At 38.4% G+C, this 20,855-nt stretch overlaps 2 protein-coding genes across 15 annotated transcripts in view; both read left to right on the top strand.

Annotated features, from left to right (window-relative positions):
* Positions 1 to 13,294, top strand: part of LOC129719448 (cAMP-dependent protein kinase type I regulatory subunit) — an 80,712-nt gene extending 67,418 nt beyond the window's left edge. For 12 of the 14 annotated variants that reach the window (XM_055670752.1, XM_055670764.1, XM_055670759.1 and 9 more), the window contains 4 exons: positions 1,167 to 1,526; positions 2,759 to 2,978; positions 3,048 to 3,202; positions 3,779 to 13,294. In XM_055670752.1, the coding sequence (XP_055526727.1) occupies positions 1,167 to 1,526; positions 2,759 to 2,978; positions 3,048 to 3,202; positions 3,779 to 4,000 (957 nt within the window). In that variant the 3' untranslated portion in view covers positions 4,001 to 13,294. The remainder of the gene's footprint in view (positions 1 to 1,166; positions 1,527 to 2,758; positions 2,979 to 3,047; positions 3,203 to 3,778) is intronic. The other 2 variants (XR_008727212.1, XR_008727213.1) reach the window with 2 other exon arrangements.
* Positions 13,295 to 18,926: 5,632 nt separating this feature from the next.
* LOC129719674 (uncharacterized) lies at positions 18,927 to 19,751 on the top strand. The gene has a single exon (XM_055671065.1). The coding sequence runs from the start codon at positions 18,927 to 18,929 to the stop codon at positions 19,749 to 19,751; it is 825 nt and encodes a 274-aa protein (XP_055527040.1).
* The last annotated feature ends 1,104 nt before the right edge of the window (positions 19,752 to 20,855 follow it).

Raw genomic sequence — 20,855 nt, 5'->3', positions numbered from 1 at the left:
GAACAATAAATAATCATTTTTCCTCAAAAACGGAATCTCTCTTTTCAATTTGGTAAATAGGGCCAAAACATAAAAGTCCTAAGTGTTGTATGAACATACGCGAAACATTTGAAAAACAAATAATATGGTTGCAACGAGAATTTTCGAAAGTGTTCTCTGATTTATTTTGCAGCTCATGAACAATAAATTGAACTCGTGAAAGAAATTAAACAATATGATACGATATTCACAACATTGAGCGTAACATAATATTATTATTATTATAGATCAGCATTTTTTAGAGCTGGCAATCAGCCAGTGTATCATCAACCGAAAAAACCCAGATTTTTTACGTAATGTATTTTCTTACATATGTAATTTATCCTCTACAAGTTGCCGGTACTCGGTACAATGTCAATGTCTGTACAATGCCAATATATTCGTGATCCGGTTATCCGAAGCTCGGATCACGGATGTGTAAACGAATACTATTCGGATGTCCGAATATCCGGATACGGATAATCGAATAGTTGGATATCCGGATATACTATCCGGATATCCGGATTTTTTTTCTGTCTTTCAGGCCCGTTTGAATGAAATGTAACGCGAAAAATGGCGTTTTCCACAATCCCCCATCCCCTCGTAAGTAATTATTTACATAATTTCTCATTAAACTATGTTCGGATACAATATCCGGATATCCGGATATCGGACCATCCGAAAATCCGGATATCCTGTCGGATAATATCCGGATATCCGGTTAACCCGGATTTTGGATATTTGTCGGATATCCGAGGTCGGATATCCGGATATTTTAATCCGGATAGTCCCAGCACTAGTTTATACCATCACACAAAAAAGCGAGAATAGATTACCACTGTTTCAAAGAGGACACGACCCAGTCACTTAATATCATCCAGTGGGGTATTTGTATATAGACTTTCTTTCATACAATTCCCTATGTCAGTATGTATCCTTCCTATTTGCGCTAGATAATTTGTGGTTTGTGTGGTTTCGTTGTCTACACTCTGGTGGGTGGTGAGGCAAACCTCAAAATCTGTATGAATACCATACATTCTATTTTGTGACATTGCTTACATTACAAACTTGCTCCAACTTCAATGTTAAAGTGGAATATGCGAAAACAAAAAATGCTAAAGTAATTTTTCTCTTTGTTTCACTCACAGGAGCAGGCAAAATTGGACGCCAGCAAACAGGCCGCCAGCCCGGACGACCTGGACGATCTTAGTCCGATGCCACAAACGACCGTTCCGCCGGTACGGCGGCGCGGTGGAATCTCAGCCGAGCCAGTTAGCGAAGAGGATGCCACGAGCTACGTAAAGAAGGTCGTCCCCAAGGACTACAAAACGATGGCTGCCTTGTCGAAGGCGATCGCCAAGAATGTACTTTTCTCCCACCTGGACGAGAACGAACGGTCGGATATCTTCGACGCAATGTTTCCGTGCAATTTCCTCCCCGGCGAATCGATCATCCAGCAAGGCGACGAGGGAGACAACTTCTACGTTATCGACATCGGTGAAGTGGAGGTGAGTAATCCACAGTTGTAACAAACTCGTAAGGAAAACGAAAACATTTGCGGTTGATAGGCTCATCAACAAATATTGTTATCTTTCGTGATTTTGATTTATTTAAACTTTTAAGTAGGTTACTTTCTTGTTATTTCATAACCGAGGAACAACCGTTCTTGGGATGTTGCAATTGATGGAGAGGCTAACATCAAACAGAGCAGCTTTCGAATGAATATAAATTTAAGCAAATACGTTCCCAAAAAGCTATTTTTCAACAACTTTTGCACGGTCCATTATTTTCCACATCGCAATTCTTCAAATTACGTTTACAGTACAGTATGTTAACGCGGCACTAATTGTTTCGCTTGCGCACTTCAAAGCGACTGCGAGGCAAAATTCTTCTGCTCCGGGCAGTAAATTCTAATGGTCTCCCCATGCATCCAGCCAGCTATTCGCCGCCGTTCCAGTTGCTCGGTTATTTGCAAACATCAATCCCAATTTTGCTCTAATGCAAACAGCCACCACCAGCGTGGTGCGTGATGAAAGCAATCCCCAGCCATGTCAGGAAAGACATGGTTGATGCATTGATTGATGGATTTACCTCAATACACACATCCACGGGGATTAGCTTACAGCTGCCAAAGTTCCGTTCTCCCGACGGTAAAAGTATTTCCAAACTCATCAACCATCCAATGTTTGTATCTGAAAGGTAGTGCGCGCTGTGCTTGTTTATGGTTTGTTGAATAGGTCAATCAGACACTGTAAACATCGTTAAAAAGTCTGAAATCTAAATATTTTCATCGCATCCTTCGGATTCCCATGGAGGTGCACGCGTGCGAATATAATTAGGGGAGGAGCACCAGTTATGGCAATACCTAAAAAATGTACCAGTTATGGCATGAACCAGTTATGGCGTATGGAGTTCAAATGGAGTATTGTCATAACTGGTACCATTGCGCTTATGCGATATAGCCATAACTGGTGCACTTGCCATAACTGGCTCGCCTACCCTAATTACAATTGGTATATATGGAGGCCTTCAAAGTAACATGATTGAATTATTGGTTAAATTGGTTGAATTATTGGTTTGGTTAAATGGACTGGTTTACAATCTGTTGTAGCGCCATGATTGATATATTTCGGGGAAGATGACGTGTAAAACCGAAAAATGCTTTTGACTAGAGACTAATTTTTAAATTCAAAACACTGGATGTCCAAATGGCTAACATTCTACTCTCTTTACTCCATAGGTATTTGTAAATAACGAACAGGTGACGACAATCGGTGAGGGCGGCAGTTTCGGTGAGTTGGCGCTGATCTACGGAACTCCACGAGCCGCCACGGTACGTGCCAAAACTGACGTAAAGCTGTGGGGTATCGACCGAGACAGCTATCGGCGAATTTTGATGGGTTCTACTATACGGAAGCGAAAGATGTACGAGGAATTTTTGTCGCGAGTTTCGATTCTGGGTATGACACCGGGTTTTTCTAGTGGGACGCCATTCATCAAAATTGATCTTTTATTCCATTGCATTACAGAGAGTTTAGACAAATGGGAACGCCTCACCGTTGCGGATGCATTGGAACCGGTAACTTTCGAGGATGGAGAAACGATCGTGAAGCAGGGTGAGCCAGGAAACGATTTCTACATCATCGTTGAGGGCTGTGCCACCGTACGACAGAAGCGAGACGAGGTAAGCCAGGGATATCTTACACTACGAGCATAATCGTGTGTAGAATGTGCAGCGCTTTAAAAATATTTTTTTATACCAACTCTTCCTTTACCACAAGGGTTTCGCTAGGGAAAATCGAAGACAGTTGGCTGTAGCTTTCTGAACAGTTTCTTCTCTTCGTGTTGCTTACGAAACCAGAAAAAAAGAGTCTCATAATTAAGCTCTTGTTAATCGGTTTTCACTGGCTTGACTAAACAAAAGTCGCTTCTTTTAAAGAAATTAAAATTATCGTAAATTATTTATCGTAAATTACGAGTTAATATTTATGAATGATAAAAATACGAAATAACAAGGCATTAAGTTGCTTTTTCACTCAGAAAACCTCCATATAGAACTTTCAGCAAAAATTCTAAGTTTTTAAACATGACTGAATTTACTATATGGTTTATTGAAATTATGATGCCCCCTATTTTTGAAAAACTAAGCACGTTTTATTGACCCGTAAAGATAATCCCATTATTACGATTAAAACGATTTAGCAAAAAAAAAAATTCTCGGTTTTAACATTGAATTCACCACCTTTTTCTTGTTATGTAGAAAGAAGAACCCGCCGAAGTTGGCCGTCTGGGCCCGAGTGACTACTTTGGAGAGATCGCCCTGCTGCTGGATCGTCCGCGGGCCGCTACCGTCATTGCTCGGGGTTCGCTGAAGTGTGTCAAACTGGATCGCGCTCGCTTCGAGCGGGTGCTTGGCCTATGCGCAGACATTCTCAAACGAAACATTACACAGTACAACAGCTTTGTGTCGCTATCGGTCTAAATATCCAATCACACGAGCAGAGCATTAAATATCAAACAACAAAAAACTACAAACTGTATGGGAAAAATAACAGCGATGCAGTGGACAAAACTTAGTTAAACTGATTAATTAATATGCCAGCACACAGCTCTTTTGTCGATAAATTGCCTCTCAAAGGAATCCCGAAATAGATTTTCTATTTGCATATGTTAGTTTTGACACAACATTTACTTAACAAAATAATGACCTATATTTAATTAAACTGATAGCACACATTTAATGTAATATTTCTTAGCTTCACTTTTGTTCATTTAGTTTAATCATTTAGTCAAGTAGCTTGTTATTAAAATTATACAAAATTATCTTAAAGGGGGACAAACTTAAACAAAACGTAATTAGCCGCGTATTTACTGCAGTTGTCTTATTCTCATTGTAACATTTATTAGTGTATATTTGGATTGTATATGTAATGGAACAACAGAAAGAACAAAAAAAACTATGTATAAAAAATATATTGTAGCTCGAGCAACTGCATGAAAATACATTTGAACAACATTGTGATGAGTGATCATCATCAAGATACTAACTAAGAAGAGATGAATGAAGGGGTGCAGAAAATTAAAGCGAATGTCAGTTCTCTCCTGTTTGTCATATGGTAGAAACATATGAAAAAAAAAATCAAATGTTTATGTTCGTTATCCGCAAAAAAAAACACAACTCAGTTTTTTCTGCTGACAAAAGCGTTGAACAATAAGGCGACAGAATAGAGAACTATGAGAGAAAAAACTATTCCAGCAAATTAAATGGTGCGTAACAAACATTTACTATATTAGACACTAACGCTGATGAAATGATGCGAAACTTTAGTAGGACAAAGTGTTCGATTGTTGTGGTGGATAAGAGATAATAGAACCGTGATGCTCTACGGCGAAATGAGGGAAAATCAGATGCCGTCAGGAAATGCCAACTTTTTTAGGGAAATTATTGCTTAAAGTTACATTACATTACAAATGCATCATTAGCAGAAACGAACGACAAACTCATACTCAAGCATGCAAGCATTCAACAACCACAAAAAAAATCATTGACAAAAATGATGCAGACAGAGTTAGACGTTGAGCGAACTTTTTTGGACGTCTCTAGTAGTGTGAAAAGAAAATGGCCAAGAAATTGTAGGTGGGCATAGGTGATAGGTTTGCTCTCCATATTAATTGTTAAATGTATGACAAAATGGTTGGGTACTGTTTATGTACACTCAATACATAGGTGTAAACAGATGTTGGAACAGTGTAACTATCCAACGCTGCTTCAGGTGGATGTTTTATCGATCGCTTCAATCACTTGTTTCTATTTTCTTGGCTCCATCAGAGAATAGATATATTTTGCCGTACCCTCACGTTTTGGTAATAGATCCGTAAAGGTTACATATGCACTCGAATTTTGCACAATTTGATCAAAATCCTATCTTTACAAGGTAAACCAACAAATCTCTCTTCTTTCTATCAATGTTTAGCAGTGCCGTTCAAATGACAACATGTTAACATGTGAAGAGGATCTTGTACGCAAAGATGCTGAATCAATAAAAAGAAGAAGAAAAACGAACACTATTTTTAATCTACAAGCTGGAATCTTCTTGCTTTCACATGCGTACTGATTCCAACTACATTTATCTATATACAGACTAACATAATTATATACTGTAGTGAGAATCGACTAGAGCAAGCAAGAAATTTTAACATCTATACTTTATATTTACTAACCCGAATATGTTCTCATAAAACGATGTTGAAATTTATAAATATTTTTAGTAGCGAACGAAAGGGAGTGAGTGCTGACACGTTAGCACCGGCTAGAAACGAAGGCAAAAAAGGCTGGACCTTTTCAAAAGTACACAGATAGCTAACTTGACCTACCCGGTTATCTTCAGGTAGAATCGTTGACTCAATAGATTTGCTTCGTTACTCTGTTACAACATGCAATGTGTATTATCCTATTATTCGGTTGGGTGTAAGGCTGTGCGAGATTTCGAATGATTTCGTATAATTTCGCAAAACTCGAAATTTCCCGAAATTTCGCGAAATTTCGGTTTCGCGAAATTGCCGAAAAATTTCGTTGAATTTCGCTAAATTCCGCCTAAAATTTCGCGAAATTAAAGTTCCAATTTCGACGATTACGAAATTTCGCGAAATTTCGGACCAAATTCCCGATGCACATTATTACATTATTTTGGTTTGTGCTCATTGCGACTATAAATTAAATTGAATATATCTCAACAGATATCTGGTATACTAAGTCAGTTATAGAAGAATAAACTCTCAGCCGGTAATTTTTGTTTTCAAAGACAAAACCGTAACATCATGCGGGAGGTATTTTTTATTCACGCAGAGCATAAAATTCATGTCATCACTGAAGTCAAATTCGAGGAATATGAAGCCGTCCAAATGCGCTACAAGGTATCTAGTAATTTGTTTGTAGGAATAAATTTTACGCATCTTTTACGTACATCAAAATGTGGTTATATTTGCAGCCCACAAGGTTAAAGAGGTCACTTTTTGTCTTTCGTTTAGGAGGGCATAGCAATTTCTGTCAAAACTAAAGCTCTGAAGCTCTATCTTACAGGCCAAATGTTCTATGCTACTCGACTTGTAAAAATTTTCAAGCGTTTTTTCGGATTTCTCTGTGTTAGAGGACTCCTCTTCGCACACCGTAGTGTATTTAAACGTGTTTTATCAGATAGTTCATTGCTATCACTAGGCTTACCAGATATCATGCCTTATAGTGTGCAGACAGAGTGATCGATGTGTTAAGCAGAAAAAGTTGTAATTGCCTGAATTTTTAGTATTGTTTCAAAACACTCTGACTTCAAAGTCAGCATAAGTTTCAAAATTGCCAGGTACCTTATCAAAAATATTTTAAACGTGTTATCAAAAGAGTATACTTGATCAATTAATGAATAAAAAGTAAATGGTTCGCTATCGTTGAACACATAATTGAGAAATGTTACTCTTGTTTAGGGGACACACAATTTTACAATGTCAAAAACAAGTTCAGATTATGGCATAGAAGTGATTCTGACTTTGCACTTGACGAATATACAAGGTAGAAGAAAAGAAAGGTTAGAAAGAACGAGAAATAAGAGAACGAGGATGATTTCGAATAACTTGATTGAGTAAAGAGAAAACTATTTGTTTGTTGCATTACAACATTCCATTCTAACTGTTGATTGGTTGAAAGAGAAATAATTTTTGGTTTGTTTCAAAGGGGCCGTTCCCAAACACGTAGTCATATATAGGAAGACGGGGGGTGGCTTATCAAAAGACCACGAAAAATCCCCCCGCGTGCGGGTTAACGAATAGACCACGTAGTCTTTTTTCTGACTTATAATTTATTATTGCCACTAAGTCAAGTCGAAGCTTTCGCAATTTTTTAATTAATATATTTATTTGACACGACTAATTAATAAGTGTCACGGAAAGTTTGAGAGTTGTCAGCAATTAACTGTAATCAAATTTTTGAAACATATTTCAAATTTATCCGATCGAAGAAAAATTTTTTTTGTTTTAAACAGACTTCTTTAGAATAATAGTTCTATTTTGCAATGCGTCGGGATTTATGTTATTTTTCCTGAAAGTATATTTCAATACTCAACGACCGGTAGAAAAATCAACGTTTTGGTCTTAAAAACAATATATAAGACCTGGATGTTCGTGAACTGAAGGAAGAAAGAAAGATGTTTATATTTTGTTCGACATTCAAAAACTTTGTAATTTATTTCAAGGGAAATACGGCTTTTTCAGTCTTAGGGGTGTATCAAAACGCTACTAGGTTTTATGTCCGACGTTTCGGCCTTTGAACTTGGCCTTCCTAAGGGGATCTACAAGTTTATTAAAAACATTTTATAAAAATAGTACATTTTTTTTCTTCAAAAACTCTGACATTGTTTTTTTCAAAAAACTTACATACAGTTGTACCGTTTTTCGTACAAAGCTTTACGATAGGTTGTCATAGCTGTCTATAGGATCTCTTTCAAAGTACCTATATTGAAACGTTAGAGTTAGTTTGAGCTTTACTGCCGCTCATGGCAAGTCCGTCCCAATTGCATTTTTATCAATTTTGAGTTTATTTATGGAATCAATTCCTTTTTATATCTACTTTCGATAAAACAAATATTTTTGAATACTTTGTTCTGAGGAACTGTGAAAAAAATAGCAAGTTGGTTTGTCCCATAGCAAAAGTGATCGCTAGTCGGTCCCATTGAAAAAATCTTCGCAATTTAACCCCACAGCCAATAATGATTATGAAAAATGTGATATTTACCAAAACTAATGGTCTTCAGGTTTAGAATTGGATGTACCAAGTGATATTCGATAGGAGGTTTGATTAAATTTTACGCGTTCTACATCGTGTGGCTCTAGCTGATAGTACAATGTTTTCTTCAAGACAAAGTTTCCACCAGTAGCTTCTTTCAGCTGTTGTTTGTTGACAGTGAACGCTTTAGGTGTGTCACTGTATTGTTAGTTGAAGCATTCTTGAGTAAATACTACTTTTCGTATTTTATCCGTATTTTATGTAACGACGTGCTTAAGAATTGTTCAATTATTGTCGTGAATTTCGTTTTGAAGAATTTGTCAGTCATATTAAATACTTCGGTACGCTACTTAGCTGTTTTTTAACGGAGCAAACATTTTCCTAAGCTATAGGTATTCTTTCATATTTGTTTCCACTGCTACGTGAAAGCTGTCCGCCGTCACGAACGTGTGTCCGCTCTCAGGAAAATTTAGAACAAGTTCCTACACCTAAACTGACTTTGAATTTATCAGTATGTAAAAACAAAATCTAATTTTATTTTGAGCGGCGCAGTTGGTAGGTATATTGTGTTATGCTTCTCACAAAAAAACTTGTTCAATAAAGCACGAAAGAAGGTCATTTATGAATTGACCAGCGATAGATTCATTCCAAACGCACGGTATAGCACCGCCATCGATTTGCAGTAGTTTGTTTTTCATCACCGGTCGTAGCTGGCTATGGGACTGACTTGCTATCATTCTGGCTACGTACCGTAAAAGTAATCGCATGTGAGTCCCAGCTTATGATTTTCAACAAATTTTAATCAAATTTAGGTGTTCATGCAAGTTTTATGATGCAAAAGTGTTAGATTGTCATTGCAGTACTAAATTCTGTTGATGGTATTGATTGAAAAAGCATTTGAGTGCAAAATTTCACCTGAAGCGTAACGATTTTCAATTGCTGTTTTCTCGTCAGCACCAAAACGCAAATGGGACGGACTTGCTATGAGCGGCAGTTTAGAGATTACCTACAAACTTTTACCACATCACAAAGCACGATGCGTTGGTGGATTCAATTTCTTTTTCTCGGGCTTTTTATCGCATCACTCCCCTACGTCCCAGGTTTAAGTAATGCTATCGTCAGGTGCCTAAAAGATGATTACCCGTTGATCACTATGGGGCCGTGTCGACTGGTGTGCCCCAAGGTAGTAACTTGGGGCCAATTCTTTTTCTGCTGTTTATTAATGACCTGGCCAAGTTAGAGCTGCATGGAAAGTTACGTCTCTTTGCTGACGATACGTCAGTCTTCTATCAAGAAACAGAATGCACCGCTATCCAGCTTCAAACTAATTTGATGTCAATGAATCTATCGAAAACCAAGTATATGCTCATTCACTCGTTCCGCAGAGAACTCCCGGCTCGCGAGCCAATTGAAATCGCCAATCGTGTCATCGAAGAAGTATTTGAATACCCATTTCTCGGCCTAACGCTAGACAATAGAATGAACTGGAAGGCCCATCTTGAGTCTCTCAAGCGAAAGCTAACATCACTCTGTGGTATATTAAGGAAGGTTTCATCATTTTTGCCTTTGGCGACTATGAAAACACTATACTTCTCACTAATCCATTCTCGGCTCCAGTACCTAGTTGCAACGTGGGGACTGGCTTGCAAATCTTCTTTGAGAGAGCTACAGGTGATACAAAACAGAAGCTTGAAAGCCGTGTTCCGGAAACCTCATCTGTATCCCACTCATCTACTATACGAAGATCCCAGGGACTCAACCCTACCAATCCGTGTACCCCAGGAGTATCAAATGTTGATCCACTTGCGAAATAACATCACTTCAACCGTTCTTGTCACAAGAAGAATGCACGAAAACCGCTCAAGCAGACAAACTGGTCACCTGTATTTGCCACGATTCAACACGGAATACGGTCGCAAAAAATGTCGTACATTGGTAGCAAACTGTTTAACGACCTCCCCCCATCATGTAAAAATGCCCCCACAACATATATCTTCAAGCGTTGTTTGCGAGCTATCATGAAAACGAAAATACCACAGTATCTAGCCTAATTCTGGATTACACCCGAATACCACAAAACACTACTCACCAATGCCTCTGCCGTACGCCGTAACCAGAGCAACGCCATCAACGCGCGAACCACCAGCACCACCCCACAATTGTCGACAAGTATCATCACCAGCTTCAACTTATAGTTAACAACATCGTATCACACTTCCTTAAAAGAGCAGATGCTCACTGGAAGTGCAAACTTGTTCTAGCGATTCAAGTGTAAAAAATATATCGGAAATAAATTAAATTAAAATTAAATTAAAAGGTTTCACTTATTATCAACTAAATATTTTTCTAGATGATTTCTAGATGAGTATACAATTTACCATAACTATAAGCGAAAAATTTATCGTAGATGATCAATCTGCTTAAACAAATTTTATTTATTTTGATACTCAACAACAAATTAAAAATCATTTTGAATATACTCAACAGAAAAGCGTATTTTAAATTACTTTCAGGTAAGGAAATCATTATATTTGTTAAAGACAATGAAATATTATCAATAATTAAACAACCATTATCTGTTTGTTATTTTGGTTTTGAGAAAATGATATTACTGAAAATTCTATTTACAATTTGCGCAATATCTAATAATCAGTTTTCTTGAACCTTCATTTTTTTCATAAATTTTTCATACTTTATTGTACATATATTTGCAGAATAAGATCACAAAACAAAAGACCACGAAAGACCACGGAGGAGAAGGGGGGTATGAAAGGGATCAAAATATGACCACGTAGTTTAGGAATGGTCCCGAATGCATTTTATTATTTTGGGCGTCGCAGAAACTCACAGGGCATATTTTTTTAGGACAAAATTATTTTCTACAACCTTACCAGAGACACTAGTGATGCCAGTCAAACAAACCGATTTAGCTGAAAAAATAATTTTAATCTCCAATTGGACACTCTGTGGGTAATTAAAATATTTTTATAATCGAAACAGTTGGTTTGATTGGCATAGTGCCTTTGGCAAAGTTATAGATAATAATATTGTCCTTCCAAAAATAAACATGTTGTAAATTTTTTTTAAATTTAATTTTTCTTTGATTTCTTCATCGTTTCGGTATTTTTTTTTGTAATTTTTTACACAAAAAAAGATTTTTGAAAAATAAGCTTTTTTATGTTAATTTTAATGTTTCTTTTACATTAAAAAAATCAATTTTTCAGAGTTTTTTTTATCGGAAAGATAAAATTACTGTCTAAAACTTTTCCAGAGACGTCACACTGATCAAAAAACTTTTGGCTCTGAAAATATTTATAATCACAATAACCCTCCCAAAATAGCATTTTAACTAGCTTCTCAGCCTATAGAAACGTTTATGCAAAGTTTAGGCCAAATCTAAAACGACAAAAAATATTGAAACTGAGACATTTTTTGTGGAACTGCTCAGTTAAAAAGTAATTTTAAGTTATATTTAAAAAATGTGCAAAAATATTGAAAACTTCAAAGTTTACAGAATAGTTAACTTAAATTTTATTTTCCTCGATTTGATAAAAATGTCACTTAGTCTAGTCTGACTAAACGGTGTTAAATAACACTGGTCGACAAAAGCGAAAAAAAAGTTGCCCTCCAAAGGTTTTACAGCTTTTTAACCATTCCTGTGAATTTTGCTGCTTTTAGAGAATGCAGAAATGCATCAGAAGGCCGCCGAGGAATTGCTTATCGGATTCGTCGCTTTTACGTTTGCATAGGGAACAACTCTTTGGAAAAGTTATCTTTGCTAGGGACACCAAAACTCACAGGAATGGTTGAAAACCTACCTACCATCTCTCATTTTTTCCAGTTCGAGCTCTAGGACAAAACTTGGATTTTGAATGATGAAAGTGCTATGAAAGAAGGATTACTATTTTAAACATAGTTGCATTCAAACCAAAAGAATCAGTTCAGAAGTTCATTAAATTATTATTTACAAAGACATTTCGAGTTTGACCTTTATATCATTTGTATCTATCGCGCTACTATTACCTGCAATATAATCTGTATAAATAAATGCATCAAGATTTTAGTTTTTAACATTTTTGATTTCCTCGTCATTGTCGGTTTATCGATAACTGAATACCTACGTTACTCTTCGTCGACCAGGTAAGCACCTTGCGATCAGCTGTTGAAGGGTACTTCGTTAGCGTACGCTCCAACGTTACAAATCATTGTAATGCTATGTTTCAGAAACATTTATTTTATTTTTCGAAATTTCGCGAAATTTCGCGAAATTTAGAGACCAATTTCGTTTCGTCTCGAGAACTCGAAATCCACCTTGATTTCGTTTCGACTAATTTGGCGAAATCGAAATTAAGGGTTAATTTCGTTTCGTTTCGTTTCGACACCAGAAAAGCCAGTTTCGCACACCCCTAGTTGGGTGCAGTAGCTGGGAATTCGTAAAATTTGGTTATTTTTCCCATTTTGAACAGATGGAAAGTCATCCCGGTTGAAAAGATAGGAAAATCCTTTTCTTCTCTATATTATTTGTCTAGCTAAAGCATGCCGATTGTAGTGTTTTAGATTTCAAACATGTCCCAATATTTTTTTTTGCGAATTTTCTCAATGAGATAGCAAAGTCATTTGCCCAGTTCAACCCAAGTAATATGGTAGTTTTAGAAATTGGTACACTGTTGTATCTTGTAGAATGACTTCAACGTATTTGTATGTATAGGAAAGAGATATTCTTGAGTTCACCGAATACGTGTAGACTTTACATGTCTCCTGGAACAGTTCTCGATTAGCGAGTAGTTTACTAATGGACATTCAATTAAACAGCAGTAGCAAAAGCAAATCCGCATTTGGTTGGTACAGTTAGCTCTGTTTGGTTTGTTTTTATATTACTTTTTTTCGTATCTAGGAAATTCATTTGAAAGGTTGCATAAAACTCTATATTTGAAAAAACAATAATTTCATTTGTAACTTAGGTTGTAAGCAGATACGTACCAGAACTAATAAACATGAAAAAGATCACTGTTGTCGCTATTGCATTTGTTGAGAAATGTTCTATACAACAATGTGCCGACCTGGGACCGAATAGTATTAGTAATCTGAAGAACGAAAAAAAAACTAAAAAATTGCTACGTCATTTATGGATGTTTCCTTAGTGTACAGGTCAATTGCGGGGCTAGCGCTACGCAATGGAATATGAAAAGTTACGGAGATGGTTTGAGTCTCGGGTTCAAAGGGCTTCATACCGTTTAAAATGGCATTTGTTCGTTGACCGAGATGTACGTCACAACCCCAACACGTGCTTTTGTTTACCTTTTTTTAGGGTTACCATTTGGTCGGAATTAAAAATCAGGACAACTTTTTTTACAGCTCTAATCTAAGCTATTTGTATTTTTTGAGGTATTAATAAATAAAACACGTAATTTTAGATTTGCATTTCAAAATACACCTTATATTAAACGTATTTCTCGAAAAATGCAACACTAGTAAATTGTTTGAAATAAACTTAACATTTGTCAAAAAAACGTTTAACGGTTTAGACAATTTCTCTCGTCAAGATTCAATCAAAGAAAAAATTCGTTCGAAATAAGTTCGTTTTCTCCCGGAGTCAAGATGAAAATACTGAACAATTTGCTACTTTTATGAATATCCGCTATCATTCAGAAAAATCAGGACAAATGCTAAAATATGAAAAATAAATCAGGACGCTCCAAATGGGTCTCAAAATCAGGACATGTCCTGCTAAATCAGGACGGATGGTATCCCTACCTTTTTTCCGTTACTAATACAGACAAATATCTTCTTCTTCCTCACCTGTGAATACCTCATTGAGCGCTACGATCAGACCCATGTCACGGCGACCGTTTCCACCCTAAGGGGCGACATCTGGCTTCTTACTCTTCTTCCTCATCCACCGCGATGATCCCTGTTGAATTTTTCGTAAGTGATGCCATTCACTCGGAAAATACTTGAATGTTTTTAATGCTTTATGCATTATGTACAATCCCTCCTGCAGGCGATAATTTTATCGTCTGAGGGTTACCGGAGAGTCTGCATCTTTAATATACTTAAAATCGAACGTGTCATCCATCAATGATTATGATTCATTCATTGACCCATCTGAATTGTACTCTCCGCACAAACAATATGCCTCAACAGGTATGTTCCAAACTTAATCCAGAACAGTTTCAAAAGTAGAAATAAGCTCACACTACACTATTTACTCTCGACATTGAGCAGCAGTATGCTGTTCTTATGCTTCACGCAAAACCGTCATAGCCCCTTGTGCACTTTTAGATCTTTTGGTAATTGATATTAATGAAGATCAAACTCGGATCTCTTACTACGCCCGTATTTGTACTTTTTTTAAATGTTCACTTGAAATTATTTTAGATTATAACAGGTGACATCATTAAAAAACATAAATCAAAACAACGAACAATGTTGTTCAGCAACACTGCCAGCAAGCCTGATAAATTTTAGCGCACTCGGGGTTTTCAACTTCAACCAAACAGCGAGTGGTTCCCAAAGTGGATGCAAATCTATACCCAGTTGTCTCCCCTTAGTTTCCACCGATGATGATGGCGCTACTGTTAATGATAGGCATAGACTGTTGCACGTTTTTTTGCGAGAAAAGTTTCATGAATACATATCAATATGAATATTGAATTTATGGTTAGCCAGAACGTGTTGAAACATATCTGGTCATAACCATTTATGCCCTGCACAACATCTCGATCGAGATCGAACAAAACAAAATAAACGTTCTTCGCTTTTTGCATTTCTACACACCACTTGCAGCAACAGCTGATCTCGCATGGACGGAGCTTATTCGGCTGTTTCGAAAGCACTGACAGCTTTTTGACGTATAATCGAGCCAGAGAAAATTGGCTTCAAGCAAAATGTATGGGAATGACGTTCGTGACATGGATGTGGCTACGATATACTGACACTAACAGTCTCTCCCGAGCCGAGACTCGAACCTACGATATCTGGCTTGTTAGGCCAGCATCGTGCCTCAAGACCAGCTGAGAGGTCGACGGGTAAAAGTGGCCAAATCAACTGTTATCAAAGTTTGAAAGGTGCTCTGGGAACAATTGTTAGTAGTCTGGAAGGGGAAAACTCCCGTCCAAGCAAGACGTATTTTTAACTAATAAATAAAACTTAACTGTTCTTGAGTTCCCGTCTCATCTTTACTCTTTGTCGGACCTCAACGGTTATCGGCGACTGTAATGGAATTATTCCAAGCACCATTTAGAATATAAGTAAATATAAAACAAGCGGTGCGATCATATATCGCATCAGCATAAAACGACGGTGCGATCACCCGCTGCATCAGCAGAAAAGGGTATTGCTACCGACGTGGACAATAAACTGATCGCTCAGTGCGATTCATTCGAGTACCAACGTTCATCGTGTCTTTACTGCTAGATGACACACCCGGGTCCGGCTAGGAAGCCGGACCATTTAAGTTACCTCACGACACACGCAGAGAAACTGCGACTCATGGAATCCCGCAATTTGCTGGCACCAGCTACGATACCTGGCAGTTTCGCGTCGAGCTGTTTCTGCAAGCTGCGAAGATTTGGAATGTTATCACGAACGATCCACCGACGGCTGAAGCGAACAAAGTGAAATTCGAAGAAGCGGATTGTAAAGCCAAGTCACTCCTGGTGAGTTTAATAGCGGAGGAGTAGCTCGGATGTGTCCGCGACAAAGATACTGCGAAGCAAATGTGGAAAAGTTCGGAGGACACTTTCGCGAAGAAATTGACGGGACGTCAACCGCTGATCCGGAAACAAATCGCGAGGCTGCACCTGAAGGAAGGAGGTTCCATGCGTGCGCACCAACTGGAGTTCGAAGACCTAATACGACAACTTCGTACGGCCGGTTCAAAGCTGGAGGAGAGTGATGTTTCTTTCGTCGCTCAGTCTCACGCTACATGAATCATACAATCCGTTGGTTACGGCCCTTGAAAATTTGCCAGAGAAGGAACTTACCTACGACGTAATAAAGACGCGATTAATTGACGAGGAATCAAAACGAAACGAGCGCACAGTGGTCCAATAAGGCAAAAAGTGGAACTTAATTCCATAGCGCCTTTGACCTTCATCTTAGCTTAATAAAGTCTTTGGTACAATTGTTTGTATGAATGACCCGCATAATCGCAAATTGTCAAAAAGTATGAAAAGTTTACTATACAAAAAATAAAAAAATAACTTTTTTGTGTTAAGAGATAGATGAATAGTTTGTTGAGCAAAGTTGTAGAAGGTTCAAAAATATGAAACTTTGTTGAACAAATGAAAATCCTATCTTCTTTCGGTACAAAGGTATGAAGTATATTACATGGAACTTACTTAAAAGTTGGTGGTCCCCGTGGTTCTGTGGTTAGCGATGTCGGTCAGCTAGCTCTCCCACACGGTTGTGATATCGGGTTCGATTCCCGATCAGGTCGAGGAACTTTTCGAGCTGGAAATTTTCTCGACTCAGCACTGGGGCACGGTGTATCGTTGTACTTATCCTACAACATGCAAAATGTGCCGAAAACAATATCGATAACGAATTCTCTCAACTAATCTAGTTGATCGAGACCGTATTAGCCCTCAGGCTAGCGTGCGATATTGTTTTTTTTTACTTAAAAGTTAGTTTTTTGTGCTTAACTTTTGTTAGTTGCATTTTACACGATAGTATTGTTCGGAGGGATTGTTGGGGCATACAAAACACATATTTTTGAACGTATAGGTTAAAAAGGGGTAAGTGGAATCATGATGTCAATACTTTTCCTTGAAGTTAAGCTGAAGTACTATAAACTCCTTTAGGTGACATTTGTCCCAATCCACCCATATTAAAGTACGGCGAGCATATGTTACAGTAGGTTTTCATATATCGAAAATACTAAGTTTTTTGTGTTAAGTGATAGAAGAATGGTTTATTCGGCAAAGCTTCAGAACGTGCAAAACTATGAAACGTTGCTGAACAAATAAAATTCCTATCTTCATTGGGTACAGAGTTACAGCGTATATTCTATGAATATACTCACCTTGACCTTGACTTAAAATTTCTCAAACCAAATCTTCTTTGCTTTCTTAATATAAGATTACGAAGCTCTTGTCATTTACGCCGCAGCTCTCGATGGCAAGTTTTGGTTTTCGTCCAAAAAAAGCCAAACCTTTAAATTAGTTTTAGGATCTGCTACCTTTGCTTTTCTACCACTCCGGTTTGACTTATTTGTGTGTAGAAATAGTTTTGTTTTTTTTTTTCGAAATTTGATACATAATGGTTGAACGAAGAGTGGATTTAAAATAATTCAATAGTTCAACCTAGCTAGCTAGCGAATACTCCAGGTTTTTCAGTATTATCCATCACTTACCGTGACAAGGGCAATTTACAGCCTTTTTAAAATTTTGGTTAGAAGAAATACCTTTTTTTACGTCGAACGAGCTAACAGCGAATTCAGAGCCTTCAAAAATAAATATTTTAACAAACGAGCATTTTGACAGTCTTTGCCTTTAGAGTATTTCACACAACAGCTGATATACCATAGTTCCAATTATGGGAATTAGGGGATTATTTTTTTTTTAATGAAATAGTAACCCTGAACAATCATCGAAACAGGGTGATATTGGCAAAACTCACCTGAGTTTGTGGCACATTTGCAAAATCTCGGAAACTTATTCGACTAATGATTAAAACATTTCCCGCTCACCAATCGGGAATTTTTGCAATTTGGTCTTATGGAAGTGGATTCCGTTCTAGCAAAAAGCTGTCTTGTCAGCAGCTGGGAGGGAGAAACGAATACTACACTCAAAACAGAGAACACGCACATGCGTCGTTATCTGATAGCGTGTAACTATCTTCTTGCTGTAACGCATGCATGACTCAAACGAGGGAATACTGGCTGTGCAAATATTACAGACTAATTTTTCGAGTCTGTGTTTTTCTCAATTTGCCGTTGCATAAAAGTTTTTTCAGAGTTTTGAGTTCGACCTTGATGAAGTGTGTTCGAAATTGTAACCAAAGTCTTAAATCATGAGGAGCACAAGTTTAATAATCGAGGTACGCTAGCATGATTATTACTTGAAGCTTATTAAATTTGTTATTTTACGTAAAAACAAACTAAAATATTTTGTAAAACGACAATAAATACAAAAACTGTTTGCGATGAATATTTTTTCGAGCAACGCGATACCTTCCAGTTATAACAATACTCTTCGCAAAAAAATGCTTTTTTTCCTTGGTTCAAATTGACAGTCAATGACATCTCATTCTGGTTCATTTTGACACTCACACACAGAGTTACCAATGTTCCAGTTTAAACTGGATTCTTGTAGTTTTTCCCAAGTGATCCAGTCAAACAGTTCAATCCCAAAATTTTCCTTACTTACCTTACCTAGCAGGCTAGAGCCGGGGTGGCTCGTGCTGTATCAAGAAGTCGTCTCCATTCAACTCGGTTCTGGGCTGTATGGCGCCATGCTCCCAGGCGTCTTATCACTCGTAGGTCACTTTCAATCTGATCAAGTCATCGTGTACGCTGTGCTCCTCTGTTTCTGGTGCCGAGGGGTTACTGAAAAGGGTCGTTTTAACCGGGTTGTCGTCCGGCATCCTTGCGACGTGTCCGGCCCATCGCAATCTGTTAACTTTGATCAGATGTGCAATGGGCCTTTTTATGAGTGACTTCGAGGTGGCACTATCGACCGAGAAATACTTCCCTCGAGTGTGGAAACGAAATTCTCAATATACCGAAAACCAACAGCCACAGACAGATACCTACATAACATCCGACTCTAACCATTACGGCGCCCAGAAGCAAGCAGCATTCCATTCTATGGCACACCGCCTATACAACATACCGATGGACAAAAAAGATTTTGAAACCGAGAGAAACAGGATACATAAAGCTGCTGAGTTGAATGGGTATGACAAAGACTTTGTAAACAAAATTCTCCGAAAACATCAACGGAAAAAACACAGGCTAAATTGCACAACACTAAAACCGGAAAAAGAAGAACAGCATAGAATCAGTCTTCCATTTTACCCAAAAATAACCAATCCCGTCCAATCCGTACTACAGAAACATGATTTCTATGCTGTTTACAAAAGTGAAAACACCTTGAAAGATCTGTTGTGCAATTCAAAAGACAAAGTACCCCCGGATGAAAAATCAGGTGTCTACCAAATCCCCTGCAAAAACTGCTCCGCGGTTTACATTGGCCAAACACGACGGAAATTAAAAGTGCGACTGCGAGAGCATAAGAATGCAGTTGACAACGATCGGGCTAATGAATCGAGCGTGGCAGCACACACCATATCCCAAAACCATGCCATCGACTGGGAAAATGCAAAATTATTAAAAAATGTACGAAAAACATCGAACCTAAACGCATGGGAATCAATGTACATCACCACCGCCGACAATCCATTAATGAATGAGGATGATCCCCCAATACTCTCTTCGCTCTTCCACCTGACGAAGCTGTAACAGTGGTGAAATTGTGATATATAGAAAACAACAACTACTATGCGCAACTAGTCGGACATCGTCCAGCTGATGGGCAAGATCGCTGCCCGAAACCGGTCGACTAAAAAGGTAAATCAAATTCCTTTTTTATGTTTTGTAAGAACAATAAGTGTTGTGTCCTGTCTCTCGTCGCGTTCCGTGAGTGTGCAATGGGGATCTCTCCTAGCAGCGCGTGCAGCTCATGGTTCATGCGTCTACGCCATTCTCCGTCTTCAGTCTGTACTCCACGAAAACTCCAAGGGCGTTGAGGTCCTCTGAGAGCAGTGTTGTCGTCTCTAGCCCATAGAGGACTACCGGTCTAACTAATGTTTTGTACAGTTTCAACTTTGTACGGCGGCGCACTCGATTGGATCTCATTGTCTTACGATGTGCAAAGTAGGCACGATTTCCCGCTTGAATGCGTCTCCGGATCTCCTTGCTGGTGTTGTTGTCAGCGGTCACCAGCGATCCTAAGTACACGAACTCGTCTACCACCTCAAGCTCATCGCCGTCTACGGTGTTCCGGGGTGGGAGGCTGACATTGTTCTCGTTGGAGCCTCTTCCCTTCATATACTTAGTTTTCGACGCATTGATCAGCAGTCCAATGCGCTTAGCTTCCGCTTTCAGTCTGGTGTAGGTTTCCTCCACCGTCGCAAAGTTTCGTGCTATTAGGTCGAAGTCATCAGCGAAGCCGTTAAGCTGAACCCGTTTTGTGAAAATCGTACCACTCGTGTCGATGCCCGCTCTTCGTATAACACCTTCGAGGGCGATGTTAAAAAGCAAACAAGAGAGTCCATCACCTTGTCTCAATCCTCGGCATGACTCGAAGGGACTCGAGAGCATCCCCGAGACACGCACGTAACACATCACACGGTTCATGGTAGCCTTGATCAGCCGCGTCAGTTTATCCGGGAAGATATCCTCGTTCTCGTGCATGATCTGCCATAGCTGTTCTCGATCAACTGTATCATAGGCTGCCTTGAAGTCGATAAAAATGTGATGCGTGGACACGTTGTACTCACGACATTTTTGTAAAATCTGTCGGGTTGAAAAAATTTGGTCCGTGGTTGCGCTCCCATGAAACCC

The sequence above is a fragment of the Wyeomyia smithii genome, chromosome 2 (genome assembly GCF_029784165.1).
Source record: "Wyeomyia smithii strain HCP4-BCI-WySm-NY-G18 chromosome 2, ASM2978416v1, whole genome shotgun sequence".
Classification (NCBI taxonomy): domain Eukaryota; kingdom Metazoa; phylum Arthropoda; class Insecta; order Diptera; family Culicidae; genus Wyeomyia; species Wyeomyia smithii.
The sequence above is the reverse complement of the archived record's forward strand: the minus strand, read 5'-3'. Positions and strand labels throughout refer to the sequence as shown.

Bases quoted from the DNA above. Each gene is read 5' to 3' on its own strand.
- LOC129719674 (XM_055671065.1), top strand. From the start codon at position 18,927: ATGGGCCTTTTTATGAGTGACTTCGAGGTGGCACTATCGACCGAGAAA.